At 48.4% G+C, this 20,564-nt stretch overlaps 1 protein-coding gene across 4 annotated transcripts in view; it reads left to right on the top strand.

Annotated features, from left to right (window-relative positions):
* The window catches only part of ACSL6 (acyl-CoA synthetase long chain family member 6), a 52,281-nt gene that overhangs the window by 19,918 nt on the left and 11,799 nt on the right, over positions 1-20,564 (top strand). Inside the window, exons 2-13 of one of the 4 annotated variants that reach the window (XM_027899793.1) lie at positions 2,336-2,556; positions 4,146-4,260; positions 5,069-5,133; positions 5,549-5,650; positions 5,775-5,874; positions 6,549-6,727; positions 7,259-7,291; positions 8,296-8,347; positions 13,228-13,301; positions 16,139-16,351; positions 18,845-18,979; positions 20,082-20,216. In XM_027899793.1, coding sequence (XP_027755594.1) covers positions 2,336-2,556; positions 4,146-4,260; positions 5,069-5,133; positions 5,549-5,650; positions 5,775-5,874; positions 6,549-6,727; positions 7,259-7,291; positions 8,296-8,347; positions 13,228-13,301; positions 16,139-16,351; positions 18,845-18,979; positions 20,082-20,216 — 1,424 coding nt within the window. Of the gene's footprint in view, positions 1-2,335; positions 2,557-4,145; positions 4,261-4,524; positions 4,601-5,068; positions 5,134-5,548; positions 5,651-5,774; positions 5,875-6,548; positions 6,728-7,258; positions 7,292-8,295; positions 8,348-13,227; positions 13,302-16,138; positions 16,352-18,844; positions 18,980-20,081; positions 20,217-20,564 lie in introns of those variants that run through there. The other 3 variants (XM_027899795.1, XM_027899794.1, XM_027899796.1) reach the window with 3 other exon arrangements.

Raw genomic sequence — 20,564 nt, 5'->3', positions numbered from 1 at the left:
TCCTGAGCCCGAGGGGAGGGCAGTGCGCTCTGGGGTATGACACTGCCTTGCTGATTGGTTTAAATTACAATTACTTATTTTCCTGATCACCCCAGAAATGCATTCCCAGAGCATGTGACTGTGAGGGGCTCACCTGCTTATCTGGAGGGGGCTGTGATCCAGGCAGCACTGAGCCCTCTTTCTGCAGACACAGTGCTCCCAAACACACCTGGGCCCCTTTCCTGGCCACCATCCCACGGCAGGTTGGCTGCTCTGAGCAGATCAAGTACGGGCCCATCGTGAATCACTTTGGAATGCAAAAATCAGGATTAACTGTTGCTAAAGGTAAGTTGGGTGAGGTCTGTAGTGTAACAATCCAATGTGAGCAGAGACTGCAGCCCTGACTCTCAGTATCCTTTTGATGATGCTGTGAGCTCCAAGATGTTTGTGGACACCCTGTACCTGGACAGATGTAAAGACCTGGCCCTGCTTCCCCCCAGGCAATCCCTGCAGTCGAGCAGGGCAGCAGCACGAGGCTGTGGCCAAGAATCCCCCCATGGCAGTGCTGTTCCCACAGACACCTTCCCAGCTCTCTGCTTTCAGCTTGGCTGCATGGATTGATACAAAACAGCACTTACAGCTGATGTTGAGGGAGTAATTCCCAAGATTTCAGTGTAACCAGCAACTGTGGCAAACTGGGTGGCTGCCTTTGGTGGGACAGGCTGTTTCTGGGAGCAGACAGTCTTAAGTGGGACTTGCTGAAATGCTTTTGCACAAATAGCCAATTCATGGGTAAATGAATAGCTCCCTTGCTGAGCTCTCTCACTTTCTGTAGTAAAAGTGTGTTTGGCAGGCTGCTTTCATAGTCTGGTGTGGAGAAACACTGAGGGGAGTGATCAGTACTCCTTCTCAATTCAAATAATCCCAGAATGGTTTGGGTTGGAAGGAATTTTAAAGTTCATCTAGTTCCAACTGCCCTGCCATGGGCAGGGACACCTTCCACTAGACTAGGCTGCTCCAAGTCCTTGGACACTCCCAGGGATGGGGCAGCCACAGCTTCTCTGGGCAACCTGTGCCAGGGCCTGCCCACCCTCACAGTTCACCCTAACATCACTACAGCCACACAGTCAGTGTTCTCTTAGATGTGAAGATTGCTGCAAAGATGCTCAAAGCTCAGGAGAAAATTACCTCGTGGGTGGGTATTGGCCGGTAATGTCATGTGGATGTGATCTCTGCAGGGGTTCAACCATTCTTGAAAGGCTGGTTGTGGTTCCAGAGGGTCTGTAGGGTCGGGAGCTCTCGGGGGAGCAGAGGTGGCTGTGGGATGCTGGGCTGGCACTGGGGTGCAGCATTGTTGGAGGGATGATTGGGATTGGGCCTGAGCCCTGAGGATGGAGATGGCCTGGAATATGGGCTCTGTGTCACTGCCCCCTTGCTGCTGCCCTCCACCACTTCATAATCCAACAGTGAGTGAGGTTCATTGTTTGTAATGTTGTTTGTTGTATTTTTTCTTGTGCAAACTTACAAACCTCCTCCAGAGCCTCGTGTGAGGAGTGCCCCCCTTTGCTGCCTGGCCTCTCTGCCAGCCCCAGCACTCGCTTGGCACAAACACAGGAGAAGGCTGAGAGGGGGCAGCCCTGACCTTCGGGACAGAGCAGCCCAGAAGCTGTTCCCAGGAGGAAAAAAGCTGGTTTGTGTTAATGTTAGTGGTGCCATTGTGTGGGAAGTCCTGGCCCCCTGTGGGAGTGAAGCCATGTAACTCCATAAGCTGGAGCAAGGCCAGAGGGCAAGAGGAAAGGGGCTGCCTGGACTCCTGTGGCTGAAAAACTTTTTTTTTAAGACCTTGACTCCTATAAAGTCATAAATAGAGCTGTGTGAAACCTTAACTGTTTGGATTCCCCCTGGGCAGCACCTGCTTGGCTCATCCCTCACAGGGCTGGCTGATACTGGAGACTCCCCAGTGGGGAGTTGATACTGGACCAACACTGTAAACAGGAGTTATTTAAAATGCTCCTTGTGTACTCAACACCCAAACAGGAGTCCCCTGAGGACAGCCCTGACCTCGCCCCCTGGAGCAGTGAGCCCCTGCCTGGCTCCCCCTCTCCGCTGTGTCTGTACGTGCAAAGCAACCTGTTGTGGCGGTGTCTGGATCAGTGCCTGACCTGCAGCTTGCCCTTGGCTTTCCCAGGAGCAGGTCCTGCTCCGTGAGCCCGGCACAACCAGACAGCCCTCCCTGTTGTAGCCGGATCCTGGAGCTCGACACAGCGTGTTCTCCCCTCCCGAACCGCGCAGGAACCTGCGCTGCCCATGCCCATCCCCTGCCCCCGCTGACCTGCCAACCCTCTGGCTCTTGCAGAGTTTGCCGTTTCGCTGGCGGAGAAGATGCAGGCGCAGGAGATCCTGCGGAGCCTGCGGCTGCCCGAGTTCGATGACCTCAGCCAGTTCTTCCGCAACCTGCCGGCCACGGCCCTGGTCGGCATCGGCGCCTTCGCTGCCGTCGTCGCCTACTGGTTTGCCAGCCGGCCCCGCGCCGTGAAGCCGCCCTGCGACCTGCGCATGCAGTCCCAGGAGGTGGAGGTGAGGCCGGGGCACCCTGACTGGCTTTCCCCAAGGTTGGCGTGCCTGGGAGTCACAGAATGGCTTGGGCTCGAAGGGACCTTAGAGAGCACCTCGTTCCACCCCCCACGGGCAGGGACACCTTCCACCAGCCCAGGCTGCTCCAAGCCCTGTCCAACCTGGCCTGGGACACTGCCAGGGATGGGGCAGCCACAGCTTCTCTGGGCAACCTGTGCCAGGGCCTCCCCAGCCTCACAGGGAAGAATTCCTTCCAAATATCTAACCTAAACCTACTTTCTTTCAGTTTGAAGCCGTTGCCTCTTGTTCTGTCATGAGGTGCCCTTGTAAAAAGTCCCTGCCCAGCTGTCTCTTATAGGCCCCTTTCAATAAGGTCTCCCCAGAGCCTTCTCCAGGGTGAACAACCCCAGCTCTCTCAGCCTTTCCTCTTAGGGGAGGTGTCCCATCCTTCTAATCACCTTTGTGACAGGTCTCTGACCACAAGGTCATGCCAGGAAGGCATTTTTTGTTGTTTCTGTAGTTCCCCAACCCCATCCTAAAATCAGCCGTGTAATGCACTGTGCCAGGGATCACTTCACTCCTTAATTCACCAGTTCACCTCTTTCTGCAAACTGGAAAACTAGAATGCAGCACATTAATTTATTCTCTTACCTTCTCAGTAACATTTTGGACTTAGCTTTACTTAACCATCCATGACCAAAAATTAGAGGCACTGCTATTGCAAGGGAGAAACCACTGAAAGGCAACAGCTGGTAAGACCAGCTGGCACTCCTCATGTATGCCCTTTGCTGAGTTTGCTGCTGCAAACTTGGTAATAGTAAGGAAAAGTAGACCTGAATCCATGCTTAGAGGCTGAACAGTTATTAATTTTCATGCTTGCAAAGGTTTTAAAGTTTAATGAAGCTGCTCTGTTTTAAAGAGCAGAAATATTTCTGAAAATTGTCTCCACTTAATTTAATATCTGAAAGTGGGATGAGAATTTTTAAAGCCTTTTGTGATGTTCCCTCTAAGAAGTGATTGTCTTTAATTCCAACAGCTTTTTAAAAGGGTGGGAGGAAATTTACATTTTTCAAGGCAGTTTTTCCCTTGCGGTTAGGGCTTTAGTTAGATTTTTTTCTGGCTCCCAGTGCAGTCCCAGTGTGGTCACTCCCACGCTGGCTATCTCCCCTGCCCGCTTCTAAAACACCCCTGTGAGCCTCTGCCTTAGTCTGTCCTTCATGTCGGTCTGAATGTCCTTGAGAAGGTGCCCGTGGTGCCAGTGCTGGGGACCTGTGGAGCCCAGAGCAGTCACTCCCCCCAGCACAGCCCACTCCATGCCTGCAGATCCGTAATTCCTGCTTCAGTCCCCTTGGGAAGTATCAGCCATCTCCCATGACAATGAGCTCCTCTCTGGGCAGCTGGTTCTCGGTGTCACTGGGGTGCTCAGGGGACGTCCCACCTCTCCCATCCCTTCTTGGGGCAGGGGTACAGTGGTGGCCACAGAGGTCTTACCGCCCTTTGGGGAGCCTGATGCTTTGTGGTGGGAGTTCCCCTGTCCCACCTTCGGGCAGCCCTGACACCTGTGTCACCTGGTGTCCCCTGGTGTCCCACAGGGCCTGGCTGGGGCGCGCCGGTCGGTGATCGGGGACAGCCCACAGCTGCTGACGCACTACTACGATGACGCCAGGACCATGTACGAGGTCTTCAGGAGGGGATTCAGCATCTCTGGTGAGAGCACGGCGGGGAGGAGGCCTGGGGGCAGAGGTGGGGGACCAGGTGGTGCAGATGTCCTTACCCCACGGTTGATGGCACCATCAGGGAGCTCTCAGACACTCCTGAGACATCGTGTCCCACTCCTAAAAGCCACGATGACTCTTCCTTGCTCTATCATAGCCATTTTTGTGTCTGTTGTTCATGATGTCATGGCTTGTTGGACAGAACCATTTCATGGTCAGATTATTATTTTTGGTACCACCAAAAACCTCAGTGGAATTGCACGTGTTCCACCCCACAGGGCAGGGGTGAATCAGTGACTCAGTAGGTGTGTGGAGGAATGGATCTTGTGAAGGTAAGTGCAGTCAGCAAATTATTTAAACTTTTCAAATCTTCATCCTGTCATGCAGTGCTGCACGTTGTTTTACCTTCCTCCAGAGCAGGCTGGGCTAAAAATAGCAGTTTTCACTTTGAACTGTTTTAATCAAAAGGCAGTGCAAGCAGTGGGAGGTGGGGTTTGGGATGAGAGCCCTCTCCAGACACTAATGCTCACATGACCTTCCGAGAAGTGTCTTTTAATGAAGCTGTTTGGGGCAAACTGCTGCTGTCCCTCCTGTAGCTCAGGGGGGAGGATGAAAGCTCTTTGGGATCCCAGCAGCTCGATTTCCATCGGGTGCACTTGTGTGTGTAATTTGCTGGAGTGAGAGCCAGCCCCCCCAGGAACTGTGGATTTACTGCTGGAGGGCTCTGCCACATCCCCTCAGTGTGGCACTGAGCAGAACATTAACCCTCTCAACTTGTCATCTCTGCTTGTGTTTTCCAGAGAACGGCCCCTGCCTGGGGTTCAGGAAACCCAAGCAGCCCTACCAGTGGCTGTCCTACAAGGAGGTGAGCTGGAGATGACACCTTTGTGCATCCTGTCCCCCCGCCCGGCAGAAGAAGGGGTGTTGAGGTGCCCATTGGTGACGCACGTGCTACACCAGGGTGTAGCTCCTGAGCTGTGTGAGGGTCCCTGTGTCCCCTCCCTGCACATCCAGGTGTTGTGTCGGTGTGTCAGCTCTCAGGGGCTGGTTCTGTGCCATGAGCCCACTCCTGACTGCAGCACTGACACGCTCTGGAGCCACAGGATGTCGCCAGCCAGACATCAACTGCTAGTCAGCTAATGATGGCTCATGATAAGATGAAAATTGGACTTTTAGACAGCAAATACGATAATCTGAGAGCCTCCCTGTATAAATCTTTACTTAGTTTGGTATTGCTTATGTTCCTCTTTTTTTATGTATTTTTCCTCTCCAAATTCCAGGTGGCTGAAAGAGCAGAAGCTCTGGGGTCAGGCCTTCTGCAGCAGGGCTGCAAGCCATCCACAAAGCAGTTCATTGGGGTCTTTGCTCAGAACCGTCCAGAGGTGAGATTTTAAGTTCAACTTGATGTTGTATTGATAATGTTCCTGTCTTGTCAGCTTGTTCTTAGTGTGTTAAATCTGCTCCCATGGCCCCTTCTCACCTCTGTGCTTCCCTGCCCTCCTGCAGTGGATCATCTCTGAGCTGGCTTGCTATACCTACTCCATGGTGGTGGTTCCTCTCTATGACACCTTGGGTCCTGGAGCCATTCGGTACATCCTCAACACAGGTAAAAACAAAATGGATGTAGTCTTCTCAGAAATCAGTTTTGTTGCTCAGAATAAGTAATTTTCTACTTCTAAAAGACAGGGCATCGTAGAATCCTAGAGTGGTTTGGGTTGGAAAGGACCTTAAAGCTCACCTAGTTCCAACCCCCCTGCCCTGGGCAGGGACACCTTCCACTAGCCCACATTGCTCCAAGGCCCCTCTAACCTGGCCTTGGACACTTCCAGGGATGGGACACTGTGACTCCTTGAGTGTCTTGAAGTCACCTGGAGAGGTCCCTGGGGAGCTGTGTGTCCCTGTGCAAGGTCAGGGCTGCCTCTGCCATGTTTCCCACATGCCCAGTTGTGCATAGCCATGGGTAGGGCTGCTCTGGGGGTGGGAATTACTCCACGGCCACCTACTCCTGTGCTGCTTCATATTTTGCATCCTAGATTTCATAACCCATGTGAGGAGCAATTTTAGTATTTTGAACTGAATCCCAGAATAGTTGTGGATGTCAGCTGCAGCTCTGGCATTGATTTAGGTTAGCTAAGATTGCAGTAATTTTTCAAGAGAGTGCTGGGATTTCTGATGTAGCCTGGAGTGACTATCAGAACTGATACAGCGTTAGCTGTGAGCCAGAGCCTTGCATTAGAAAGGATTTACTGCAGACGGCTTGTTTGGCTGCTCTTCTTCCAGCTGACATCTCCACGGTCATCTGTGACAAGCCTGAGAAAGCCAGGATCCTCCTGGACCACGTGGAGAGGAAGGAAACACCGGGCCTGAGCTCCATCATCCTGATGGACCCCTTTGAGAAGGAGCTGGCAGAGAGGGGGAGGCGCTGCGGGGTTCGCATCCAGACCATGCAGGAGGTGGAGGTGAGTCTGCTCTCCCCCTCCTTTTATGATTTTTTGTAATTTCTATAAAAAGACAGTAAAATATACAGGGACTTGTGAACCATGTGGCAGGTTCAGTGTCTGGAGAGCACAAAAGAGCAGTTTGTGGCTGATAATACTGATGCTTGGTGCAGTCGCCTCTTGGTGTTGTTCCTTGTTGATAGCAGAGCCAAGATTCTAGTCCTTTCTCCTCAAATACTCTATCAGCTGCTATTTAGGCCTGGGAAGAGGGTTTTTATTTGAGATGCTGTCCTCCTACATGTAAGCCTACAGCCTCACACTTGTACGAAACACCCTGGACCCAGCTCAACCAACCCAAGCACTGCTTGAAATCCAAGGATGGCACTGCAGTTAAGGCAAGAAAGTCTGGATAGAAGAGATGACCTAAGTGCCAGCCATGAATTCTTCTGCTCTGGCTCACACTCTCCTTCAGTGGTTTGCAGATGATTAGCAAGTGTGTTACACTGCAGGAATTAAAGTGGAAATCACTTTTGTTACTTCAATCTCTTCCAGGACCGTGGCCGTGAGAGTCGACATGTGCCTGTGGTGAGTCTTGGCATGTTGCTTTTCCCACTGCGGCTGACAGTGGGACATTTATTGCACTGACAAGAGAGGGGAAGGTTTTCTCTGGCAGAAGGAAGCCCCTCCACGAGGGAGGCAGTGGAGGAGCCCAGGGACTGCTGATGCCATGCAGTGGAGATCACAGAACTGTGGAATGGTTTGGTTGGAAGGGACCTTAAAGCTCAGCTCGTTCCCACCCCCTGCCATGGGCAGGGACATCTTCCACTATCCCAGGTTGCTCCAAGTCCCTGCACCTGGGACACTGAACTGGCTCATCCCTGCTGAACATGTCAATGGCACAGCCATTGTTAAGCCACCCAAATTCCAGTAGTTGCCCAGGTGGCACTGGGGGAATGTCTCTGCACCCTTTGCTTTCTGCTGGGGTTTCTATAGCTCAGAAAAGCTATTTGGCAGTAGTTATGTGGAATATTTCTGGAAAATTGCCTTGATATTTTTTACTGGCTGCTCATACTCGTGCAAAACTCTCAAAAGCAGCTTCTGATGTTCAAGCTTTTTATTTAGTCATTCATGACCCAAAATAGCACACACATGAGGTGGTGCTGAGAATACAGAGATGCTTCTGGAAATGGGAGCAATCAGCAGCTTTGGAATCTTGTCCCCTGTTGTAGAATTGTTTCCAGAATTATCTGGAAATCAGTAAATTATCTCAAATCTCCCACACACCTACAGGTGTAGATGGTGTCTTTGAAAATATTAATAGCAAGACAAGTATTCCATCAGTCTTCTTATCCTAAAGCATGTGCAGCGGGAGCAAAGCATAAGGAAAAAAGTCTGCATCAACTGAAGAAACCTGATAAAAAGAGTTTTATGATGGTCTGCTATATTTACTGAGGGGAAGGAAAGTTTTTATGGCAAAGCTCAAACATAATTGATTTAATCTTTAGGTTTACACAATGACAACAGTCTCTCCCATTAACCCTTCTGCATTTGGTTGATGTGATTTTCTTATTCTCCTTGTGTATTTCTAGCCTCCTCGACCAGAAGATCTATCAATTGTCTGTTTTACTAGTGGCACTACAGGTAAAAGAGGCATTTAAATCTTGAAATGTTAGAATAGATTATGAGATTAATCATTAATCACACCTCAGTACATGCAAACTTGCTGTTATACTGACATGACAATGCTATTTCTGTGCACTTTAAATATTTAAGATCATATATACATTTCTGTAGATTGTAAATTAAAAATAACCTTTTTCTTTTTCACTTGAATTCTGTGGCATACACTTTGCCAGTGCACTTTTCCATTTGTCTGGGAATCTGCCCATGTTTCTGCTTCCTATTTTGCAGTGTACTTGTGAAGCACTTGGTTGATTTGTATTTATCTTCTGCAGATTTTTTTTTAAAAAAAAACCCTAAAACACTGAAATGTGGTTCCACAGCTTCCCATTTTCTGTATCCTAAGCACACAGATGTCCCCAGCCTCACCAAGGTCCTTGTCACCTCTGTCTCCTCTGCTGGTGTGCTGCCCATGCTCTCGGGCTGGCCCTGGGCTGGGGAGGTCGGGGCTGAGCCTGTGCAGCCCACGGTGCTGGTACCCATGTGCCACTGGCCTCCTGTCCTTGGGGGTGAGCAGCATCATTTTCCTGCCTGTTTTTAGCAGAGGCAGTGCTTTCTCCTCTCTCCAGACCCTGGTTTTCATCAGCTTGCAGGAATTTCCTGCTCTTGAGAACGCGACCTCTGTAACATCTCCCTAAAAGCTGTACAGGGTGATGCACAAGACATCACTGCTTGGGAAACTGCCTTTACACTTGCCATGCTCCAGGGGCTGCTGGAGCAGCTCTTCCATGTTCACCTGTGCTCTCAGGATTGTCTGATGCTTGGCCCTACCCCAAAGCATCCTCGGTTTGGCCCCAGCCCGTTTAGGCCAGAGAAGATGCTGGAGCTGCTGGTGCTGCCCAGCCTGCGGGTCAGACTGAGCACAAGGGGACCTTCATCTTCCACCTGCCAGAGAAGATCTGTGCTGCACACCAGGTAGGCAACTGCTTTATCAGCCCCGAGTACAAACTCCAGTGTATTAAAAGGGTTTGGGTATTTTACCTCAGTACATTGTTTTTAGTTTTGGGATCTGCACTTCAGAGTGCCCAGGGCAGAGCACGGAGGGAAAAGGAGCCTGTGACTCTGCTCTGTCCCAGCACTGGGAATTCCTAAATGGGAAAGACTTGGGGCAGTGCAGGACACGGATGTCACAGCCGTGTACAGGGTCAGAGCAAAGGGGCTGGGCACAACTGGCACCTGTAGGAAGCTGAAGGAGCCATGCCATGGGTACAGCAGGGCACAGTGTCTTCGTGTGCATTTTCAAGTGAAGAGTGATTGTTTATTTCAAGCCACCTTTTTGTTATATTTTTATTGCTAAATAAGCAATTCTGCATAGAGAAGGTTTTTTTTTTTAAATTTTCTTATTTGCGAATGCAATCATGGGCCACCTTCTGATTTTGTGCTTTTCTTAGAAAAATCCCCAAGGTTATAGAAATAGGACAACCAGGGAGCTCATTTCCTTTCTCCCATCCAAACCAGAGATTTCAAATTTTGCAAATCTCTCCAGCTGAACTCTCCCAGAGCAATGCTTTGTGACCCACCAGCCTGGGTGGGTCCTGCTGCTGCAGGACTTTGCACGCCACTCTCTGGCTTTTCCAGAGGTTGCATCAGCACTCCGGTTTGTTTTCCACATTGTGTTTGTTTCGATGTAAAACGCTTGGAGTTCTGTTTAGCCCATCATTTTTAATGATCAGATTGAGAATTTTCTTCCAAAGAATATGCTCTCTAGGGCTTTTTTCAATTCTGAAGGGCTCTAAATATTTTTAGTATAGTTCAAAAAAAAAATCTCTGCTGTAGAATTTGTAACCTGGGAATGGGAAAATCGGAAACAATTCCCCAGAAGTAGACTTTAATGTTTGCCTTTCTTTGATAGGACCAGATGTCCCAACGCCTCCCCAGGGAGCAGGGAGAGTCTGAGCTTGTTGAGCTCCGATGACAAGACCAACTTTCATGGTTGTGCCAAGAAACCATCAGCACTTGGAAATGGGCCTGAGGCACACAGATGTCCCCAAACTGTCAGGATAAAATTTTTCATGCTGGCTACTCCAGAGAAGTCAACTATCATTCCCCCAAGGATCCACCCCGTAACCAGTTGGATAAAAACCACTTCCCAGCAGTTTCTCCCAGCCTGGCAGTGCATGTTCCTGTCTGCCAGAGCTGCTGGGGGGAGGAAAGTGCTTGCATCCCAAAATGCTGATGGATCGCACCACTAAGTGCTGGAGCTGCCACTTGAAAGACCCATTTAGCCATGTGGAAAAGGTTCTTCTGTTGCTTCTGAGAACTGTCCAACCAGCCTGGCACCAAGAGGAGGAGGACCTGACGTTCCTGGGCTATCAAGGGACGGGATCACAGGGCATCCGTTCCATAACAGGAGACTCACTGGGCCTGTCTTTATGAGGAAATTCAAACAAGAGCAGCATTACAGACCTGGCATTGATTTTTTAAAATAGAACAGCAGCATCACTGCCAACCTTCTTCTCTCAAAGTGGCAGTTCTGGGAAAGGGCTCGCAGAAAGGGGCAGCTGTCTTGCTGGGTTAACTCCTAAACCAGAACCGCTAAGGAAGATGAGAATTTACAACCCAAGAAGCTGCAGCTGCCCTGTGGCAGCATGGTTTGTTCTGGATTTCTCCTGATGAAGGCTCTCCTGGCTCCAGCACTGCTGCTCTGCTTCAACACTGTTATCCCACAGCCTGAGCAGGAGGGGCACAGGGAAGCAGCCAGGGTGTTCACTCTGCTTCCAGGCATGGCATGGTGACTTAAACAGAGCTACTGAATTGCATTCAAGTCAGAGGTGGAGTAAGTAAATGAGTCTGAGATCTGAGAAATCTTCTCATAGAAACACAGACTGGTTTGATTTGGAAGAGACCTTAAAGCACATCTCGTTCCAGCCATGGGCAGGGACACCTTCCACTACATCGTGTTGCTCCAAGCCCTGGCCAACCTGGCCATGGACACTTGAAATCTTCCCCCAAAAAAATCTGAAGAGTTTTGTCAAGGTGCAGGGACCAGATCTGTTGGTATAGCTGGAGGGCACAGTTTTGAGTTTCCAAGCCAGTTCTCAGCACATCCTCTCTGAGCTGTGTGATGCTGTGGGAGCACAGCTGCAAGGGCTGCCCACGGTGTTTGCCTGGACTCGACTGAAATAACACATTTACATGTTTACAACTGACACTGGTCTGTGGAGTTTTACTGAGGTCTGGATCCACGTGTGCACCCAGCTGTGAAAATAACCTGGCAGGCTCAGCTGGCACCCACCAGCCCGCTGGCCCAACCTGTCAGGGCAAAGCTGTCAGCCCCAGCTTCACCCCTGAGCTTCGGATGAGGAGCAATGTCAGTGACACCAAACCAGCCTCCTGTGCACCACGTTCATCTACAGGCGTTTGGGACTGAATTACTCGAGGCACTCGGAACAGCAGATGCGGATTCTCAGTAAAATACATTGTGTTAAAAATATCCTGCTCTGGTGCAATAAATGTGTGCAACAACTGCTCCTGCTGTTTTGGGCCTGCCTTTAATTAGTGGTGAGGTTGAGTAGGAGTGATGCTGGTGACACTGGCAGGGCAGGGCACAGGGCTCAGTGCTGTGTGTGCCCGTGCCCACCCTGAGGGCTCCCAGCGACACAGCCTGCAAAATGCTCTGAAGTGAGAGGATTAAACATCTTTTCCTGTGCTGAAACATGTTCACTAAGCACCTCTGCCCTTCTAATCTGAGGAAGGCAGGATGAACTTCTGGCTGATTTGCCATTTAGTTCCATTCCCTGCAGGAGCTTTGCCAGGCTGCCCATGCCCACCGTGCCAGGCCATGCAGGGCACCCGCAGGTAAAGCTCCTCGAGCTGCTGCCACGGGGAGCAGCAGGAGCTACGTGGCAATGGTGTGACTGAATTAAAACAATCTGCTTAAAAACATGCTGGGGAGAGAGAGGCTGGCCCTGTAATCTTTATTCGAGCTGAGCTACACCTTCTTTTCAGAAATAAACCCTTGGAGGGTGATGAAAAGGGACAGTGCTGTGACAGGAGGACGTGCAGAGCTCTCTGTGCCGCTGGTTTGAGTGCCTGGAGGTTCCAGTCTGTGTTTGCTGCTCAGCAAACCTTGTGTTTTGGCGTCTAAACAGATAGGAAATGCTGAGGTTGTCAGCTGAGAAAAGAGGGTGAGAAAGCAAATATTGGTGGTGCAGAGTTGCCCACCAGTGGTGGGGGAAACACTGCAGGGGCAGTGCCAGCTCTAGGGCTTTGCTGGCTCCCTGGTGGACTTAGGGCTGTCTCCAAGGCATTTCTCCTCTGCTGCTGACACTCGTAATGACTTCCTTTAATTGCAGTCTTGTAGGGTCTTTTTGTAGCCTAATTTTTGCCATGTATTACCTGCTTTCTGCATTGTTCAGGTTATCCAGAGTACTGGCTAAGTAAGAGTGTAAGAGCCTTTTAAATGGCATTTCTTGGTGTTTGATATCATTCTTAGTCAAAATCTGGATGGAATAGATCCTCCCTGGAGAGGCTGGAACAGCCAGCCTGGGCAGATGCCCGTGCTTATCAAGCAGCTCCATCTGAGCACTCTCAGAAATGGCAGTTGGGCTATTTCTGCTGAAACTGCTGTCCAGAGTCTCCAACAGAAATATTTGTGTTTACAGTATCATTTCATTAGGTTTTGAATATCGCAGTAAATGCTTTTGGTGCACGTTACTGCACAGAAATGACGGTGAAAATGATGTAAGTTTTAAAATTCAGGAAGAGAGCAATATTTTAACTATTTCTGGTTTCTTTGTTTTTTTGTTTTGTTTTGTTTTGTTTTGTGTTTTTTTTGTGTGTTAAACTTTTGGAAGTTACCTTCTAGCTCATTGTTTAAACTACCTCTGTGTTTCTTGCAGGAAACCCCAAAGGTGCTATGCTGACCCACGGGAACGTGGTGGCGGATTTTTCAGGCTTTTTGAAAGTGACGGAGGTGAATACCCTGAGCTAGAGAACATTGCCATGTGCACACTGTGGGGGTTAAGCTGTGGCCCTGCACGGGCTGGAGATCCACTCTTGCAGATAAGAGGTGACATTTCTCCTGCTCAGAGGGCCAAATCCATGGGAATGGGAGCAAGGCTGAGCCTACGGCACCGGAGGGCATTAAATCCCCTGTCCAGCCCTGCTCCCAGGCTCTGTAGGGCACAAAGTGCTGAGAAGCAATGCTGACTGCTGTACATCAATTAATTAACTCCTTCTGAAGAATTAGGAGAGCAGACAAGCCCTGTACAGTTGCAACTGGTGCTTGAAGAGTTCAGGGTGCAGTTGTGCTCTTTATGTCCCATTGTGCCCCACAATGTCCTCATTCATTTGAAAGCTCTCTGCATACCAAGTGGGGGTGTATATATATATAAATATATAAAAGAACATTCATGCTTTCTTACAAGAATGGTTAATTTAATTGATATCCCAGTGTATCTTAGTTTCTGTCATACATATTTCTAAAAAAGCATAGTACTGGCCAAGTGCCTTTATAATATGTTTCACACAATGTATAAACTCGTGTTTAGAAACAATATATAGGGAGCAGAATCACTTTACCACAACATAGTAAGGATTAACAGCTTATATAGAACAAGTATAAATAATTTTTGGTAGCAAACAAGCAATTCTATAAAGTAGTGATATGCACATTGGAGTTGGTTACCGCATACCCCTTGCTGGTCTTATTGTTGAGATTGAAATTACTGCAGCCTTATTACCCTAATCCTTGAACTTTCTGAGATTTCCTGGTGTAAAGGAACTCAGACATGTGATGTAAGAAATCCCCCTGAGCTCCCGTGTGGCAGTCCCTGCAGGGCTGTGAGTGCAGCCCTGTGCAGAGGGGAGGGCCAGGGCAGCCCTTTGCTGCAGGAGCCCTTGGGCACAAATGCAAGCTGAGGCGTGGGGAGGTCTGAGCTTCAAAGGGCAGCAGCGTTTATTTTGGAAGAGACCTAATTTAGAGCTGAGGGAACTTGGCATCTTTCAGGACTGGCCCATAAAGATGGATTTAGTGTTGCTGACGGCAGTGGGACTCCTTGATTAATCTCAGAGGTATCAGATTGAGACCAGAGTCTGGTGTAAGTGGTTGTAAATTCGAGAGCTCCAGTCACCAGAGTACTGCAGGCAGGGGGTAAAGGTCTGTAGCTGATCCCCAAGATTTGGGCAATGTCTGACCACATGAAATTGAGCAAAGTGCAAAACCCTTGAAAAGAGTATAAATTAAGGAAACGAAATGAGAAGTCCTGTGGATTTGCTGTTTACATACCCTTGTGCCAGTTTTGCTTAGTTCAGTGATTTTTACAAATTGAGCATATTTTGAAGTGAGCCCAGAGCTTCATTATAAGGTTGGTCACAAATGCCAAGAGACTGTTTTCATTTTTACAGTGAACTGGACAACTGTGCCAACTGTGAAACACTATTCAGTGCCATCATTTTGGTCTGATTTAAAAGCAAATTATTTTGTCTGGGCCTTTAAAGCAGTATATAAAAACCCTGGTGATGTTAAAGGTTTTGCATTACTGTGCTTGCAAAAAATGAGGCCAAACTGTAACAACTTATAAACAGATCTGCAGGCCCTAATGGCTTCCTTCAGACTGACAGACAAAATGACATGAAATGGGATGCTGAAAACACCCACGTGGTCAATGATGTCTGACTTCAGTAGGTGATGGCTGGGAGGCCATACCCGATTCTGACCAGCCCAGATTTAACTTCAATAAAATATCCCCTGAGGGAGGAACTCCTTCCTGTGCCTTCCTCTACCACATCCCAGCTCATGGGCTGTTGGTTCCACCCGAGCAGTGGAGGTGCAAAGTGGGTATAAACTGGTACTACTGTGAGCTGATAGATTTCTATACCCATTTTCCACTGACCACTGGCCTTGGTGCAAATTATTGGGTAGTCAACCTTTTGGGTTTTGTAATTCATAATAGTATAGCAAGCCTTACCCTAGGAAATGCAGGTAGAAAAGCTGTTTTCTTTTGGGGCATGGGTTAGGTAGGGCTCGTGGGGCCTTTGTTTATTCCAGCTTGCAGGAGAGAGCTAAAAGCTTGGCAAACTGAAGGCTTTGATCAGTTATTTTCTTAATAATTTGCCCAACTTTCTCTTTCCCCACTGTGCCTGTCTGTGGGACGGTGACAATGCCCTTAAAATCACATTTTAATCACTTAAAATGATGAGAAACACTAACAGAAGTAAATAATTTTTGCAGCTCAAAATGAAATAATTAGTTTTCCCAACATATTCTGATTCAAATCAATGATTAACCAAAGAAAAAGAAAAAAAACCACCCGTAACTTTGACTGCAGTAACGCTGTGACTCTCAGATGGGCTCTGTGCAGTGCGGGAAGCCCTGCTGGTGTCCAGGAGGCTCCTGCCGGTCAGCACAGGGATCCTGGAGGCTCCTGCAGCTTTGCTCCAGGCCCCTGCTGGTCTGCACCCAGCTGAGAGCACAGGCTGGGGGCTCAGCAGCTCCGGGGAGAGAGCAGTGAACACAAATTGCTTCTCTGCCAGGGGGAGCCTCCATTCCCAGCTGTGCGGGTCCGATCTGCCTTCTGCCATGGAGACCTCTCCGTGCCCTGTGTGTCCATCTCTCTGCTCCTCCTGCTAACCCAGCTCCATGACGCTGTGGCTTTAACGCTTCCCTGTGTCCGCCGCTCCCTCCTCTCTCGACAATCTTTACCCTTTTGCTCCTCTGGTGCCATTTTTCTTTTTATTGTTTTATGACTTTCTTGTTGTCTTCCTGTCAGTGTTTCTTTCCTTTCTGTCTCCCATGCCCTTCACCTGCAGAAAGTGATCTTTCCGAGACAGGACGATGTGCTCATCTCCTTCCTGCCTCTGGCTCACATGTTTGAAAGAGTTATACAGGTAAGAAACCTGCCTGAACTGACGAGGCCTCGTGGGGCCCCTTGTGTTTTCTTCCAGAGTCAGTGGTCTCCTACTTGTGAGGATGTACACATTTCCTATTTGCCTTTAGCACACATGTTTGAGAGAATGGTACAGGTAAGGTCCTGGTGTCAGTGGAAATCATCTTTTTTTTCCACACACGCACAAAAAATAAATAAAATGAATAAAATACTAAATAACCAGCGATATTTTGTAGCACTAAAAAAGCTTGTACTCCAGAAGTGCCACATGCATAACACCAGGGCCCAGCTGCAGTCTCAGTGACATGGCTGTGAGTGTAGAGCCATTCCAGGAGAATTTCCCGAGTTTTCCAGCTTACACCTGGCTCAGAGATTGGAAACCAGCCCTTCAGCAATGAGCTTGTTCAGCTCATAGCTGCTGCTGCTGCCTGTGCAATTTGGGGGGCAGCTTTTCTCAGCACTCTAGGATGAGGTATCACGGAGGTCAAGATAATTTGATGCCATTTTGTACATCAACTAAAATAATTTTATCGCATAATTAAACCAGATCTGCAAAAAAAAACCCACCCCAGTTTGGCTACACTGCAAAAGAGGCAGCTGAGATCATGGTGTGAGACTCGTGATCCTCCTGGCAGGGCAGGGTGCTGTGGCCATCCCTGGAGCTGCTGTCCCCTGGGAATGGCGGTGGATCCAAGCACAAGCTCTTGCCAGCAGCAGAACTGACTCCAGGCTCTTTCTGGGAAAAAAAAAAAAAAAAAAAAAAAAAAGGTGATAATTTGTGCTGCAATTGGTGTGTTAGGCAAGTCAGGTGACACAACCACATCAGGTCTGCTGGCCTGAGAATCTGCAAACTCAGAACTGATCCAGTATGTGAAGATTGGACCTGGATCCAGTTGCAGCTCTGCACTTTCTCAGGGAGGATTGTTTCAGGCTAAAGCATATTTTTTGAGTCAGACAAGCGTCTGAATATAAACCTCCCACTTCTTAGTAACATCTGTGCCAGAAATAATATATTTCTGCCCTGTTAAAAACCTCACAAATTGGAAATGAAAGCCCATGAAAGATTTGAAGAATTACAGCAGAGCCTTTCTCCACTTGCAAGGCAAGTTGGTCAGTGTGCCAGCACTGCTTGGGCGAATGGTTTTGCCAGCAAAGAATATAATTATTCAAAAGTCATCTGGTGGGGGCTGGGAAGAAATTAAAAACATTTGAAATGCCCTCATTTCACAGGATGTTGCTATACTGAAAGGGACAGCCTCCAAAGGATGTTCAGGTTTAGCCTCCCTGCTGAAAATGCTCAATAATACAAAGATTTTTTTTCAAAAGGGCTAAAAAGTAATTTTCAAAAACATTCTAAACAGCAGGCTCTGTGTCAGCATCCCTAGTTTTAGCCACCATTATTAGTTCCTGGAATTTGCAGTTAAAATTATACAGATACATTCTTTCAAGATAAAAATTTCTAGTTGTTATTTTTAATTCCCACTGAGCAAACTGACTTCTATTTTCCTTTTTTTTTTTTTTTTTAAAATTCATGTGCAGTGTAAAGCACAGATTCAGCAGTGTGATGCTTATTAAACCCACATCACATGTATAAAATTCCTGTGGTTTCAGCTGATGAAGACAGTCTAACTGCCTGACAGAGCAGTGAGAGTGCTCAGGTTCATATCACAGATTTTTAGGAGCAGCACAAAAATACTTGGGTGTCTCCTAAGGAATTTTCCACTGGTTTAGTTGTTTGGGGGAGACAAGCCCACCGGAGGGAGCTGAAGGTCTCAGTCTCCTCAGGAAGGCTGAGCTCAGCTCTGGCATCGTGGTGCTTGCTAAGGATGCCTTCTCCTCCTTGCACTCTAAAGCAGGGTAGTGGTGCCGGTCTCCAAATGCTCTTCAGTGATAAAATGCCCATTTTAACAAGCCCATGACTGGTCCTCTGCAGGGTTACTGGTTACCAGTAACCAGCTGCCAGTTGGCTCGTGGCCAGCAGCCCCCCTGCCCCATCCCACACATCCAGCTCTGTCCTGATCCAATTAAAACATCCTGCTTTCTGTCCAAGTACAAAACTTCTGCACTTGTAGTTGCCCTGCAAGTCAAGCACCTTTTGTGACGTGGGCTTCTATTTCTGGGATACAGGATCAGGCACTGTATTGCTAACGTAGTCTGTACTGTTGTATTTAAACAAAACTAAAGTATTAACCTCTAAAAATCAGCTGCTGCTCAGTGTTTGACCATGTTTCTTAGTGTACATTTCTGTATTGCCAAAGGTCCTCATGCTGTGAGCTGCTGTGGGAGGGCTGGGCTTCAGGAAACTTCTGATCCAGAATCTGACCACAGCTGGGACTTCTCCATCCCTGTATGCAGGGGATGAAGGGAAAGCTTTGATTCCTTGTTCTTCCAGAACAAGTGGCAAATTTGGTGGATGCTGAATTGCCAGCACTGAAAAGTGCCCAGAGCTGCCCAAATATTTCTGTTCAGCGCAAAGTTTATTGCTACTTCTCCGTGTATTTCTAAAGCCCCGTTTTTGCCGTACTGCAGGGTGGAATTTCAAGAAGGGTGCTTCTGTGCTTGGGAGGGAGGCTGTGCTGTGGGGATTAAAAGCAGAAGGGCTCCATGTGTTCCTTTCTCTCCCCATCAGTCTGTAGTGTACTGCCACGGAGGGCGGATTGGGTTCTTCCAGGGGGACATTCGTCTCCTGTCCGACGACATGAAGGCCCTGCGTCCAACCATCTTCCCCGTCGTGCCGCGGCTGCTGAACAGGATGTACGACAAGGTGAGTTTGGTCGGGCTCAGTTTGGAGCAATCAGCTTTAGATCCCCTTAGTACTTATGTGGCAGAATTCCCTTGGTCGTGGAGATTTCCCTAGCAGATTACACTGTTTCTGCCTTTCTGCAAACACATTCTCGCCCTGTGCAAACGATACAGCTCCTCCCCTCTGTAAGTCTGTATTATGATGATTTACACAGACTCCAGACACAGCTGCGTGAATATGAAATCCCTCTTTTTTAGCCTCTTACCCTGTTCTCACTGAGCTTACCAGTGACATTTCTAGGCACAAGGGATTTGTTCATCACAGAAACATCAGTCAAACCTGGCTGCACAAGGACTTTTTGTGCCCTTCAACCAGCTCTGAAACTTGAATCTCTCTTTCTGGTGGCAACACGAAATCAGTAACTTCAAAAAGCCTATGAGGATTTAGGCAGTGTAAATATGAGGGTGGCTTTTGGATTTAGAGATCCTTAAAACTAAGGTAAAGGTATTGCAAGGTATTTAAGACAGGCACGTCTGGTCATCACGCTAAATCTGTTTGACGAGCTGGGAATATTTGTTCCTCAGAAGACTTATCCTCTAAAGACAAGCTTAAGCACAAGCTACCGATTTAATTTTTCCCCAAGGTCAGGACTGTTGGGTCAGGGGTTCTGGTACCTCATTAGAGGGATGGGCACTGAGGATCTCTTGTTTGTTGAGGTGTATGATTTATGCTGGTGCCTGATTAAACTTAGGTAAGTGCGGCCCCATCACAGCATCAGGCAGCACCGGGACCTGCTCCAGTATTCACACTGCTCATTCCCTGTTGTTCAAACTGGATGACTTCACTGAATCCTATTGTGGAAAAAATATAGAAATAGTGGCCTTCTCAGTCTAGTCAAAACCTGCACCACCATCCTGCCTTTTCTTCCCCAAAGGAACAGCAGGTACAACAGGGAACGGAGCGAAACTCGCCGCTCCTTCTGCCCCCACTAACAAAGCCCCAGGGTCGCCTCATTTACCTGTGCTGCAAATGCAGCTATCCCCCCTGGCTGGGTGACTGAATAAATGGTAAGAACAGCTGTTGATGTGCTCTCTCTCCCTGGTGCCACCCCGCGCTCCTCCAGATCTTCAGCCAGGCTGACACGTCCCTCAAGCGCTGGATCCTGGAATTTGCTGCAAGACGGAAAAAGGCAGAAGTTCGAAATGGCATCATTAGAAATGACAGTTTGTGGGATAAGCTTTTCTTTAACAAAATACAGGTAAGTGATTTAAGAAGTGAGTCTGAAGTCAAAGAAATGTTGTTTCTTCTGGCAGTGACTGGTTTTCTGCCAAGGGACATTTAGATATCAGGAAAAATTTCCTCATGGAAAGGGTTGTCAAGCATTGAACATCCCTGCCCAGGGCAGGGGTGGAGTCACCATCCCTGAAAGGGTTCAAAAAATGTATGGAGGTGGCACTTGAGGACATGGTTTAGTAGTGGTGGTGCTGGGTTGACAGTTGGACTTAGTGATCTTAGAGATCTTTCCTAACCTTAGCAATTCTGTGATTCTGTGATTCCCTGAAGTGAGTGTGGTCCACTTGCCTGGTGATGAACTTTGGGCAATTGC

Source organism: Empidonax traillii, unplaced genomic scaffold (genome assembly GCF_003031625.1).
Source record: "Empidonax traillii isolate 1590-97213 ecotype Southwest subspecies unplaced genomic scaffold, ASM303162v1 scaffold689:size842923, whole genome shotgun sequence".
Lineage (NCBI taxonomy): Eukaryota > Metazoa > Chordata > Aves > Passeriformes > Tyrannidae > Empidonax > Empidonax traillii.
The sequence above is the reverse complement of the archived record's forward strand: the minus strand, read 5'-3'. Positions and strand labels throughout refer to the sequence as shown.